This window comes from Limulus polyphemus, unplaced genomic scaffold (assembly GCF_000517525.1).
Source record: "Limulus polyphemus unplaced genomic scaffold, Limulus_polyphemus-2.1.2 Scaffold146, whole genome shotgun sequence".
Classification (NCBI taxonomy): domain Eukaryota; kingdom Metazoa; phylum Arthropoda; class Merostomata; order Xiphosura; family Limulidae; genus Limulus; species Limulus polyphemus.
The window spans coordinates 444,766-459,751 of NW_013665756.1; the positions used below are offsets into that span (position 1 = coordinate 444,766).

At 29.3% G+C, this 14,986-nt stretch overlaps 1 protein-coding gene across 5 annotated transcripts in view; it reads left to right on the forward strand.

Annotated features, from left to right (window-relative positions):
* LOC106475404 (annexin B9-like) overlaps positions 1–14,986 on the forward strand; it is a 48,615-nt gene that overhangs the window by 17,317 nt on the left and 16,312 nt on the right. For 4 of the 5 annotated variants that reach the window (XM_013936090.2, XM_022380571.1, XM_022380580.1 and 1 more), the window contains exons 4-5: positions 5,409–5,522; positions 8,948–9,029. In XM_013936090.2, the coding sequence (XP_013791544.2) occupies positions 5,409–5,522; positions 8,948–9,029 (196 nt within the window). The remainder of the gene's footprint in view (positions 1–5,408; positions 5,523–8,947; positions 9,030–14,986) is intronic. The other variant, XM_013936097.2, reaches the window with a different exon arrangement.

The following is a 14,986-nucleotide window of genomic DNA, read 5'->3' on the forward strand; positions in this document are numbered from 1 at the left end:
TATATATATATATATATATATATATATATGTGTGTGTGTGTGTGTGTGTGTGTATGCATTAGATTTCCACAGTTCAGAATTTCCAGGAACTCGTGTGTAGAACTGGGTGATTAGTGGTATTTCTTAATTGATGGGCTCATTAATCAATTAGTACATTGTCCCCTTACAGGTTGTATAAGAAAAACAATGGTTGTGCACCACCTTCATAACTTTTACAATAACTGCATTATTCTAACATGCTATTACTTAATCATCCTATTTTCATTTGCATTGTTTTGTTTTTTTATCAAGTAATTTTCAATTTACCATTGATTTCATATGAGAGATTTTTCTTAAGGTCGCCATTTGCACATTTTGTGAAAAACATATCTTTTGTCTAAAAAATATTTTGCCACAAGTTTCATGGACATTTTGCTAATGTTGACTAACTATCACTATGAGATTGCCATTATGTTTCTATTTCAAATATACAGTAATCCACATTGATCTTCTGTAAATAAAATATAATGATAATTAAACAATTAAAACATTTTTACTATTCCCGATAAGGGGATGGTTTTTATTTAAAGCATATCATGATTGCAATTACAAATAATTAATTAGCCAATATATTTGTCTATTGTTTGAATAGAACAGCATAAACAAAAAAATAGAATTCAACAAAGATTTGAATTATCAGAATATTTTTCCATATTCACTAAACAGTAAACTTATCTAATTTGATGATGATTTTATTTGGTGAACATAATAAAAACCTAATTTTTAGAAACTTTGCAACTCAATAAAATCATAAAATATCTGTTAAAAGTTAACTGTAATTCTAAACAAAGAACCAAACATCAACAAGATGTTTGTTTCTTAAGCCTTAAGCAATCTCTAGTTGTGTGACTTCTTTCTATGTATTGTATATATATATTTGTGTCTAGTTTAACTATTTGTACTTGATGATGACAGACCCTTCTCCAAACATTGTACATTTGTTATTGTGTTAAAATATTAAAGTTTTCTTTGTTACCCATTTAACCCATCTCTAAACTGTACAAGTTTACTATATTTCAAGTTATCTGTCTTCTCATTGAAGAAAATTTCTATAGCTTTCAAACAGATTTAATTTAACACACAAATGCTTTCACAATCCACGATGAAAGTAAGTGAAAGGAATGTTTACAGAAACTATAGAAAAACATTTAAACTTATAAATTTACTCTATTAATATGCTATAGTCTAATTCTTGCTCTATCCAATCATATTTAATCTTTCTTGATAACTTTCAAAACTTTGTTTGAGTGAATTATCAGACCACTTGATGTGACATTATACCCAAATTAGGTTTTTTAACCAAGGCCTGTACAAAAACTAAGGGAAACCCTTGAAAATCAAGAAATGGATAACATATTCTCAAGGGCTGATAGATGCTTAGCAAAGTAAAATTATTCTTTGAAAGGTGCAGAAAAATTCTAAAAAAAAAAGGATTGACAATTAGGTTGTTTTGTTTACAAACAAAACTATTTGCAGCTACACTAAGATGAAAATGTAGACTTTTTCTTCATGAATTACACTAAATAGATGTTAGAAAATGACAAAATATTGATTCTAAAATATTTTTGACTAAAAATTGTTTAAATGGAATTAGAATTACCCTATAAAATGGCCTTAAAAATTTGTGTCAAAAATATATTAAATGCCTGAAGAAATCCTCTTTTTAGGCACTATAATTTAGGAATAAATTACTTTGTTAATCTGGAACCCTCCCCTAAATCTGCACCTGTTTATAAAATATTAAAGAATACAGTTATGCAATTATGAATTAGAAACATATCACAATGCTAAAAGTTAATTTATACTTTATTTAATAGCCAGAGAGTTGACTGTGGGTGCTGCTAGCCACTTGCCTTCCCTCTAGTCAGCAGTTCAAAATTAGAGACAGTAGCAGGTAGCCTTAGTAACTAAACAGTAGTATTTTCTGAAACTTAACAAGCACCATGTCTGATCCTTTTTATTTATATTAATGTGAAGTTCTGAAACTTACCTGGTTGGGAAAAAAATTTATGCCATGCAAGAACTCATTTACTGAGGGTTATTTGTACTATATAAGAACAATATGAATATGTTAATGTAGTGTTATGTTGTAGACTAAACCCAATGTTAAAGTTCTTTATTTAACTTTGCAGCAACAAGTGAAAAGATAAGTGCAATAAAGTCAGATGTCACTTATAGATCAAAATGAGGAAGTTTTAATTCTCTATCTGTTCTCAAGATATCGTGAGATTTTGATCTTATAAACGTGGGAATAATGTTATCTCTCTTGGAGAACAGGTACCTACATCACGGTTGGTCAAAATGAAAGTAGGGAAAGTTTAATCTCCAAGCTTTGGGAAATGTTTGAAAGTATCAAAATGAGATGCATGCCTTGACAATATTTAACTGGCATAGAAATAAATTCAGTACTGCACAAGACAGACTTCCTGTTTTGAAAGCATGCAAAGTACTCTTAAGTATATATACCTGAAAGTTTTAGAAAATTTCAGTGAACGAAATGGCTTACCTTTCCAAGCAAAGAGAGAGAGAGAGAGAGAAAATAATATATATTATCTTTTTAAGTATCACACTCAAAAATGCATATATCTGAAAATTTCAGTCAATTAACTTATTACCTTTCCAAGCTATAAGAGAGAGAAAGTATATGTTACTTTTCGAAGTATCACACTCGCTAGAGCTGGGTGATTAGTGGATTTTGCAAGTTGATAAACCATTGGGCTCATTGATTGATTACATTCAACTACTAAATTATTCCTATGAGACAGCTAAAAAAAACTTATAACCCTTAAAGTTAGGTTTCGGTACCCTTAGTGGGCAGGTCACAGACAGCCAATTATGTAGCTTTGTGTTTAACAACAAACCCATAATATCAATATTTTGATTACTTGCATATTTGGAATAATTAGAAATAGTAATAATCAGAAATACTAATTTCATTTAGTTGATTATTTTTGTGAGTTGTGACACTAATCAACTAATCTGAACAAATTTGATTTAGTTGAAAATGATAATTAAAAATCATAATGGTAATATTTTGATTACTATTTTTAGTTAGTTTATTTTTTGTGATGGTGATTGATTTAAGCATAATTATGATTTCTGGATAGTTTAAATAATCAAAAACAATCAGAAACTCTAATTACTTATTTTTATAACATCAAATGATTTAATGGTAATTTTGATAAATTGACTTTTTTGTGTTAATCAACGTAATTGAAGCTTCTAGATAACCAAGTTAATCACCCAGCTCTAACATACACACACACACACATGCAAATATGTTTCATATTTAGTAGAACAGTTGTATCTATTGTAGTTGCACATTTGTAAGTCAAACAACACTAGCTGTTTACATCTACATTGCACTACCAATTCAATGATTCATTTACTTCCTTATTGGAATTTTAATTTATGAAAATTTCAAATTTTTGTAATGTAATGTTATGCTAAATTGTTAGGAGACTGTAGAATCAACTTAGAAATGACATTACATTATTCTAGTTAAGCCTACAAAACTTTCACATAATTATATAATACATACACATAGAGTATTAAACTTTACTTTTAATTACTTGTAAGACAAAAATGTGTTGTGAATTTAGTGTATATAAATGTGAATTATAATGTAAATGTCATTTTGATACTTATTTGTACCTAGGTAAAGTATGTGTTTTGTGAATTACCACAATGGAAAACATTTGTGTATAAATGTCATTTTGATACTCTTTTGTACCTAGGTAAAGTATGTGTTTTGTGAATTACCACAATGGAAAACATTTGTGTGTAAATGCCATTTTGATACTCTTTTGTACCTAGGTAAAGTATGTGTGTTGTGAATTACCACAATGGAAAACATTTGTGTGTAAATGTCATTTTGATACTTATTTGTACCTAGGTAAAGTATGTGTTTTGTGAATTACCACAATGGAAAAAATTTGTGTATAAATGTCATTTTGATACTTATTTGTACCTAGGTAAAGTATGTGTGTTGTGAATTACCACAATGGAAAACATTTGTGTATAAATGTCATTTTGATACTCTTTTGTACCTAGGTAAAGTATGTGTGTTGTGAATTACCACAATGGAAAACATTTGTGTGTAAATGTCATTTTGATACTTATTTGTACCTAGGTAAAGTATGTGTTTTGTGAATTACCACAATGGAAAACATTTGTGTGTAGGAGCTTAAGTGTTGCACTTTTCTGCAATAATTAACTTTTGATTCTAATAAATAATAAAGTATATCATCATAAATGCCAGGTAATAAGCAAAAAGCAAGTGCTACAAACACGTGTAGTATTGATATGTTTTTAGCTCTCTTCGAAGAGGTGATTACAAGAAATGTCACAAAAACTAATGAAAATGGTTTTTGTGCAAAAATAAAAATTTAGAATATATGGCTTCAGATGAATAAGTAAGAATATTATAAATTAACTTATTTTAATAGTTTTGTGCATTTGTATACCCTGTCAGCTGTGCTTATATATATAATGGTTGCTATTATCTCCAATTTTTGTATATAGGATTTCGCCATAATTATCACTAGAAGTGAAAGCCAGTTAGTATATAATTAAATAAAGGATCAACAAAATATTAATGACAAATCCTTTAACAAAGAATTGAAACTTTTTAGTGAGTTGATTGCAATTAATTTTTTTGTAAACTTTTTAGGAGTTTGACTACAGCATATCTAAAATGTTTTGGAATAGGACACTCAGACATAGTACACCTAACTCCCCTTGTAATGTGGCTCAAAGTGGGTTTTTTGTATTGGCTGTTGGAACTTCTGAGTAACTTGACAATTAGTTTGTGCATGGAAAGATAGTTGGAAAATGTACAGTTAAGATCCCTTACAAAAGTAGTTGGAAATAGGGATTGCATTAGCTGTTGAAACATGTTAGTACTTTGGCTACTAACTTGTAAGTGTAATAGCAAAATGCTCGGACATTATATAGCTATATGGACTTTAGGTGTAGTTCATAGTGTTTTTTATACAGGTTCTTTAAATTGTTTAGTGATTTAATTGTTACTTGTGAAAAATATGTGATTCCAAAATTTGGTCTGAGGAATTTTGTGAGACTGAATCTAAGTTTCAAATGGACAGCAACTGCCTGTTGTAAAAACATACAAATGTAGAGGACGATGTTTCTAAAGTCTTCTGCCTTTCATCTTCAGGTCAGTGAAGACAAAAAGGCAGAAGACTTTTGAAACATTGTTCTCTACATTTGTAGGTTTCTACAACAGGCAGTTGCTGTCCATTTGAAACTTAGATTCATTATGAATACTCTGCCTAAACAACCTATCAAAGATTTGTGATACGTTTTTGTCTTTATTTTAAAGTAACTTGTTATCTAACCTATGACCTCAGGCACCAGCACAATCTTTATATCCTCAGCATTCTCCAGCTTATCCCGGTGATTTCAATCGAAGTGCATCACCTCTAACTAGTGGAGGAAGTGGACATGCTAAGATGTTATCTTTGGTAAGCCTTGTTCAGGAAATAAGTTTTCTTAAAAGCTATATTTTATATATTTATATGCATAAGTTTGTTAACTTTTAGATGCATCAGCTCATAATAAATGGGCCAAAGGTCAGTACAAATGAAAAAGATGTGAACAAATTATTTTTAACTTAAACATTTTAATTACAATATTTCTCTAGGACATTTACAAGTACAATGATGAATAGAGCTGAGTGATTGGTGGACTGTGCTAATCATTTAATTGTCTGGCTAAATTTAATAGGTTTCTCCCTACAAATTTCCACAAGGCTACTGAAACTACTGAATTTTTGTTTGTGAAAATAATTATTACTTTGTGATATTTTCAAACAAATTCTTATATAAGTAATAAAGTTAATAACCTTTATTACCTTAAAAACACTCGCAAATAAAAGTTTTAAAATATATGAATTGTTTTGGCCATAGGCCTAACTCAGATGTCAATTAAATGAATTCATCTTTTATTATTGGAAAGAAAATTAATTTTCAAAAGACATTCAAGAATACACAAGATTTGACCAACAATACTGATGTTCATAGAAAAGTTAAGAAATGTCAGAGTTCAATATATGGAATACTTATTTTAAACATTCTTCAAACATATAAAAAAAATAATAATAATTGCCAGAAAGGTTTAAGGTTGTTGACTGATTTCAAACATCACTATCCCTATTAAATGTTTGTTATTGCACATTAGGCCAATGGTATGCAGGTAAGAAATTTTGTTTCTTAAATATTTTTATTAAGCATTATTCAATATTTTTTTTATACATTCCATCAAATCAAAAATTAAGTTATTATCAGATTTTTTTGTTTCATTTCTGTTCATTTAGCATGATGTTAAGAAAACATGTAGGTTTGTCTTTTCAAAATTGCTTAGATTAAAGGGCTTATTTTTATTCTCTTGGCAAATGTGCATATTTTTTTTTCTTCTATAGCATATTTACTTCCCATGTGGTTTATTGGTTTTTTGTTTTCTTAATAGAATTAATAATACTTACTTGATTCACTCCATAAATACATATATATAGCAATTTAGGCAGTTTTATAAAAACAATCAGCTTTAATTTTGCTAAGCCAATACTGTGAAATAATCATTGTTAATATTCAGACATTTTAAATGGGTGGTTTTTATGGCTGCCATTTTGTTTCATGACAATCCCTACTATTAAATACTATTGTATTTAATTATTTAGAAACATAGCACAAATGTAATATAACAGTAAATTTCGCTTTAAGTAGCCGAAGGTTGATGGTGGGAGCTGCTGGCTGATTCCCTTTTCTCTAGTTGTATGGTCAAACTTAGGAACAGTAGCAGATAGTCTTAGCAGCTTTACCATAATTTCAAAAACAAATAAACAAATATGTTCTCATGGTTTAAAGGACTTGCATTTTGGATAGCAACAAAAATGAAACCAAAGACCTTTGGAAAACTCCCTAATCATTGGACCGTGTTAGTCCAAAGGTGAATAAACTTGAATTAATTGAAAAAATAAGAAGGAATCATAATCGCAATATTTGTGAGTCATAACTATAATTAAGCTGAACAAACATGAATTAATTTAAAATAATAATAACATTATTTTGATTACTTGGGTAGTTGGAATAATAGAAAATGGTAATAATTGGATTTATTGATTATTTTCATGAATTGTGACACCAATAAATTAAGCTGAACAAACTTAAATTCATAAAAAAAAATAAGAAGGAATCATAATGGCAGTATTTTGTGAGTCACAACACTAATTGATTAAGCTGAACAAACTTGAAGTAATTGTAAATAATATTAAGGAATCATAATTGTAATATTTTGATTACTTAAATAATTGGAATAATAAAAAGCAGTTATAATCAGAAACACTAATTTCAATTAGTTGAATAGTTGTAATAATTGCAAATATCAATTTTGAGTAGTTGATTATGTTTGTGACATTATATTTAATCATAGTTTTGATTAACTGGTTATTTTACACGGCATTTATCGTATGTGATAAATATACAAGTTAACAAGTAATTAATTAAAAGTAAGATTGTCAAAAAAAAGAGTAGTTTCATTAATATATAAGTTTTACAAATTACTGCATTCAGATCTTGTCACCTTGAGTGATTAATCTTCCTGAGGCAGGCCCAGCACAGGTAAGTGTTTAGCATGCTGGACTGTGGAGCTGAAAACTAAAAATATTTTGTTAACTTATAATTGTGATGGTCAAATCCGAATGTCTGGTCTGACAAGAGTACCCCAAATGGTGGCAGTGGGTGGAGTTTACTTGCTACCTTCACAGTAATCTGTCACTTCAAAATTAGGGACAGCTAACACAGATAATCCCCACCTAACTTCATGCAAAATCCAATAAAACAAACCCAGAGCCATTCACTAATGTGACTAGGAGGGTACTTTTCAAAATCTAAATTTCTTAAGAAAAGAATACTTTTTATGGGTCAAACTTATCTGTAAAATGGCATATAAATGTATGAAAATGGGAAGATGAATCAATACCTTTAATTGAAGAAGTTTCACTATTGCCTAAACATAGGAATAGCCCCAGAAATATCTGACAACTTGATGACACATATACCATACTATTTAAAACTAAGAAGTTTATTGTGATCATAAAGTATAAATTTCAAGATATGACTGTTCAAATTATTAGACTCCCTCCCTACATAGGAGTACATAAAAGCTTTTTAAGTCCTGATTTGAGGTGGCAAAGAAAGTAACTTCACAAGAATGTGTAGGCCGTAAATATAGGGACCAAATGGCCCAGGTTAGTAGCACAATGAGTTGTAATTTAAAAAATTTTGAAATATTCTAACATTTTGAATTCATTAATTAATAGAGCATAATGTTTATCAATGTGGTAAATAATACAAAGCATTGTTACATAATTCTACTCGTGGTAATTCAGTGCACTTTAATAATTATATGTTTTACTTTTCTGTGAATTGACTAAATGATATTCAATAGCTCTAATTAAGTTATTTTACAAGGTCAGTGACATTAATGTTTAGTTGATGTTATGTTCTGACAGCTAATTTTTAGCAAAACCCCTTATTCAGTTGTTGAAAACAATCAAGTAAATAGTAGCCCATAAGCTTAAAGACAGAATGTAAGGTTTATAAAAAAAATTGTTAGCAATGAAAATATAAAAAAAATATTTATGTAGAAGTAGAATATACAGATGTATATATAGAAGAACATGTTATTTTTATATTTCTTATTTCTAAAAATAAATTCAAATGTAAAATTTTAAAAAATGTATGAAAAGGAAGGTAGTTGCCTAGTAATGAGCTAGTTAAAATGACCTCTTTTGCTTACAAACTAACACTTTGTTTAATCTGAATTCTTATTGAAAAATTAACATTGTATGAAAAGTCAGGATAACTATCAGGTAATTGTAATTCTGTAGGAACAAGGCACAGTTGTACCAGCAAAGCCATTTGATCCACAGGCTGATGCCCAAGCCTTACGAAAAGCCATGAAAGGATTTGGTAAGTAACGGCAGTATTGGATTTTATAACACTTTGGAACTTTCTAATTTTGGTTATTTGTTTGTGTAGTTAACTGCATTTAAGCTTAAAAATCAAAATATCATAAATATATACATATATATATATATATATATATATATATATACACACACACACATAAATTGAATATGTTAAAATTATTTTGTGCCTCACCCCATGTTGTTACAGTCTGTATTGTCATATACACTTAAGCTCTATCTGATGACTATGGATCATGACAACAGCCTTGCAACATTGTTTTTATATGTAATAGTATGAATACCCATTTCATTTTCTAGCTTGTGAAAGGAAGCATTATATTGAAGTACCCATACCCAGTTGGCCTTATTTATAGATGGAGATCTTTATTGTTTATGTTGTTCCTGTGGTACATGGATTAGTCCTAGGAAGAGTATAAGTATTATTATTGAAGAGTAAATGGTTATGTATAGCCCATAACTTGTCCCTAAATAAAACACTAGTAAAATTCTAGTAAAGGAATATAAGTAGACTATTAGTCAGAAGTAGAAGAACTTCATCTAAGACCCGTTGCTATATAAACCAAAGTAAGTTAAATATTCTCAACAGTAACACTAGTCTGTTTAATGGTTCTTCTTTTCCTGGAAGATTCATTCTAGTAGATAGTTTATAATGTGAATATTAGTTTCTGTTACTATAAATTGCAATACTTGTATTGAAATTTTTATTTTTTAAATCAGTAACAGTAACTACCTGGCTAGCTTGCTGAGACACAAGCTCACCTTTTACAAACAACAGTATTTCTTAATTATAGTCTTTGCTCTGTCTTACAAACTTTGTTTAGATGCCATTTCTAAAAGAAAAAAAATTGTGTATTCTCTGTTGTGTATCACAAGTTTTAGAAACAGTACATATGTTGTTGCTATAATACAGAAACAGCTACACTAGATTTTGGTTACCAGCTGTTTATTAATTCCATGTTTATTATACATAACTATTTTCTTCCAGTTAATAGTAGTTATCAAGTGTTTGATTTTGAATTTTCTGGTACAGTGATAATAAATTTCAAGAACAGATGGATGCAAGTAAAAAAAAAAGTACATGCATATTACAATATAATTTTGTTGTGTATCATAGACTTCAGAAATAGTACGCTATGCTAAAATACAAAAATGGCTATGCTTGGTTTTGATCACCAACTACATACTAAAGTTATTGAACAGAAAATTATTGAGTTTTGTGCATAATGATAACTTACTTCTAGGTGATGGTAGTGAATTTAGAACTGACTTTTACAGTAGTTCACATTAGATTTAGAATGTGTTGCTCTGACAATGGTATAATCAAGAGTTTGTAAGAAATGATGTCAAGCTGAGCTAAGTTAAAACCATAACTGACTTGTATATTACTGTAAGCTAAGTGTTTATTGGTTGTTGTATGAACAAAATTCATGTATGTGCAAATAGGAACTAGGTTATGTAAGCATCAAACACAAATAACTCTACAGTGCCATATCATAAACAATTTTACACATTCAAAGTGCATTTCTGTGACTGGATAAACCATGTTGCAGACACTGTAGTGTTAAGAAGCTAATAAATTCCTCTCCGTATTCCATATGGGGTTACATTCAAATGTGGAAGACACATTCCATAAGTGCTTCACTATGTGCTTGTTTAGTCTTTAGAGTGTTGTGTTACAGTTTCACATAGTCTTATGACTTCAGTGACGATTAATTGATTTATAGTTGGAGGGCTACTTTTTAAGTCAGGAACAGTAAAAAACAAAACAGATGTTAAAAGGATAGAAGTAGAAACTTTCAAGATAAATACTATGGGAGCTCTTTATCAGTAAGGAAAAAAAAAGAACAGTACCACTCATTTTCTTTCACATTTTCAACCTTTATTTTCCTTCTACTTTGATAATTTCTCATCAGACTGGATAATCAAGAATACTGTTATGGTAGAGAATTTAAGTTCTACCAAAGGACAAAAAAGACATTCATTTAAGAGGGTTCTAGAGGTTATGTAAATGAAGTGTGAAAATTGTAATATGAAAAGTAGTATTTTTATTCTTAGCATGAAAAATCACCTTTCACTCAAAATCACCCAGTAAAGGTTTCATAAATTCAAAGAGAAATCTTAAGTGAATATACTTTATTAAAAAATTGGATTTTATTGTGTGTCCAGCAGACTTGTAATATTTATTAAAAGATTGCCAAATTTTATGAATGTACACTTAGTACATTCAGAGTTGTATTGTGTATACATAGTTACATGGTGGTTACAAGGTTAACCCATATGTGTAGAATTAAAAGTTACAACAGTGGCAACAACAGCAAAAACATTGAGTTGCATTCACTTAGCAGATGTAATTAGTCACCTGGTTTGAATTTCCAGGAAGCTATACATTTTTGATTTAGTATTTACTAATATACCATTGAATTTTATATTTAACATAAAAGAAATAGAAAAAAAATTAAAACAACTGAAACACCACTTGATTGCACTGTTTTTATTTGCTATTTCAAAGATGGGGAATCCCATTGAATGATGTTGAGAATAGTGTGTGAAAAACTAGGAAAAGGGCTTATTGATATATTAATTTAGCATGGTTGTTTCCATAAATGTCCTGCCTGCATCAAGATTTTTTAAAAGTAATTTTGACCATTGTTTACAACTGGTCTGAATATTCATAATCATATTTGGATTATCAAATGGCAAAGAATGTGAAACTGCTCCTAGATGGTCAGTGTGTGAATACTATAACCTACTAGCTTTTTACCTACTAGTCATAGTTAATTTTGAGTCATTTGAGCTAGGTGCTTAACATACAAAGTTAGTAGCACCTCAGATTTTATTTACTACTGGTTACCTTGAGTCTTTAACATTCTGGTTTCTTTCTTATCTGAAACTCACCTTGTGTTTCTTTTAATGAAAACTTTTCTTAAAGAATTTTAGCTCACTCAGTGCACCATCAACATACAGGTTTCCCTGTATCTAACAAAAGAATTGTTTTCATGTTTCTTAAACAACAGTATGGCAACCTTATATTCCATTTAATTGTGAAGACTATAAGAACTAACTGGATATGTCCAGATCTTGCTTTATCACTTGTTGTTCTCCTTCTTTATCATATATGCTTTCTTTTTGAAGTTAAGTTTATCTTGGATGGCAAAAAATTATTGGCCTGTAAGAAAGGAAAAGCATCACAATGAGCATGTGCAGTCATTCCATAAATTGAAGTATATTCAAACTTGTATTATTGGATACTTTTATGTGAATTCAAAATCATGCACAAAACAGATACTTCTTTTAAAACCATATTACTTGGGTCTACTTAAGAACTTTTATATTGCAGTTACTTGGGTAACAAAACCAATAGAGTAAATTATTTTCCTTAGAATTAGTATTTTGACATATAACAGATATGGGAACATGATGTAAACAATGAAAAACGAAAAACTTGTGCAATATTGTTATCAGTGCTATTGATATAATACTTTTGCACCAAACTTTTGAGCTACATTATATATATAACTTGTTTAGTGCACAATTATGATTCAGGTTTATTGGTTAAATCACAATGTTCTTCCTGCTATTCCTAATTGGTTGTCAATTTTTTATTTCTATATCACAGAACAGCACCTGACATGATTTGCATATTTATCTATGTTAATTACTATAAGAAAGAAGAAATAAAGTTATTTTTTTCATCACAATGAGAATTATCTGGAAAATGAAAAAAAAGCTGTAATATTTTCAGTGTGCACTGATAATTATATAACTAAATTCAATCTTTCAAAATTTACAGGCACAGAGATATTCTGTATTACGTATACATTTTAGTACTTTGTGTATGATAATGATGTATTAGCAATATTCCTGTGAATGGGGCAAAACATTCAGTCTTCAAGTTTGTATTTTATAGATAGATTTGAATTTTTGCAAAATGTCACAAAATTAGAAGACTAAAGTACATATAGATAGTCATGCAATTATGTCCCTTTATCTTTCTGATATTGATTGTATCCACATTAAATTACAAGACAAAAATACGTATAGATAGTCATGCAATTATGTCCCTTTATCTTTCTGACGTTGATTCTAACCACATTAAATTACAAGACAAAAGTACGTATAGATAGTCATGCAATTATGTCCCTTTATCTTTCTGACGTTGATTCTATCCACATTAAATTACAAGACAAAAGTACATATAGATAGTCATGCAATTATGTCCCTTTATCTTTCTGACATTGATTGTATCCACATTAAATTACAAGACTAAAGTACATATAGATAGTCATGCAATTATGTCCTTTTATCTTTCTGACATTGATTCTAACCACATTAAATTACAAGACAAAAGTACATATAGATAGTCATGCAATGATGTCCCTTTATCTTTCTGACATTGATTGTATCCATATTAAATTACAAGACAAAAGTACATATAGATAGTCATGCAATTACGTCCCTTTATCTTTCCGACATTGATTGTATTCACATTTAAATTACAAGACAAAAGTACATATAGATAGTCATGCAATTATGTCCCTTTATCTTTCTGACGTTGATTGTATCCATATTAAATTACAAGACAAAAGTACATATAGATAGTCATGCAATTATGTCTCTATCTTTCTGACATTGATTGTATCCACATTAAATTACAAGACAAAAGTACATATATAGATAGTCATGCAATTATGTCCCTTTATCTTTCCGACAATGATTCTATCCACATTTAACAGTCACAATCATTTAATCTAATTTATTATTATCAATACATAAACTTACAAATCATTTTTCTTATGCATTTTGCTTCATCAAGTTTCTGATTTTTCATTCTACATTTTGTGAAAGAATTTCCATTCATTTGGGAAAGTTTGAAACTGAACAGATTCTAAATTATCAATAACTTCTGATTCAAAGCAAGCTAATAACACAAATAAGAAATACAAACAAAACTAATACCTTAGTATTATAGCTATACTGATCTAACTAGGATACTGTAATGTCATAACACAAGAACTTAAAATGATCAAAATGCTTTGCTTCATCAGTTGGGTAACCTCGCTGTTATCAGTATTTTCAGCTGTGAGCCCAATATTATCTCTTGAGGTTTAGCCAACTTAAGAGACTTGGGCTGTTTCTACATCTATATATTAAGTTAAAAGATTAAAAAAAGAATCTTCAGAAGTGTAAAAATGAAATTCTGCCAGTACTTAGTATCAGGACTTAATTTAAGTAATCAGTGCCAGAACTTATTTGATCTGCTTTTCATCCATCCTGCATGCCTTCCATCATACTGTCAGAAAACAGTCATGTGATGACTCACATAAGCTAAACAGTTATTAGATATTCTTCAAATGAACCAGTAAATGATGTAATGACATTATTATTATTTTTGGCAACAAGATCATGAGGAAAAGTTATTTAGCAGTTTGGATGTCAATCATTATTGAATGAAGTGGGTATTCTCACCTGGCTATGTCATTTGTATTATTGATCAGTAATGATGAATATATCCAAATGACATATTTTATTGGCTGATGGACTGTTATCTCTGCCTGTTCCTAATATTAGCATGCATAATGTCTTTTTGAGATTCACTGGAATGAGAAGGGAGAGAAAAAAAAACATCTGAAATTTCTAACTTGTTTGTCTGCTTATGATTGTTTCTTTAAACCAGTAAAACTGGTTGTCTGTATTTTTTTATTAAAATAATTATAAGTTACAGATATAAGCAGAATACTGTGTTGTATATATATATTTTTTGCTGAGTATTTCTCCCCTTTATATACCCATATATTAAACATTATAACCAATACTATTAATTAGACTAACTTTAAAGAAAGAATGGAATATAACTTTATACACACACACACACACAGACAATAGTGTGCTTCATGTACTATCACTGTTTCCTTGGCCCAAGCAAAGCATTAAATTCGT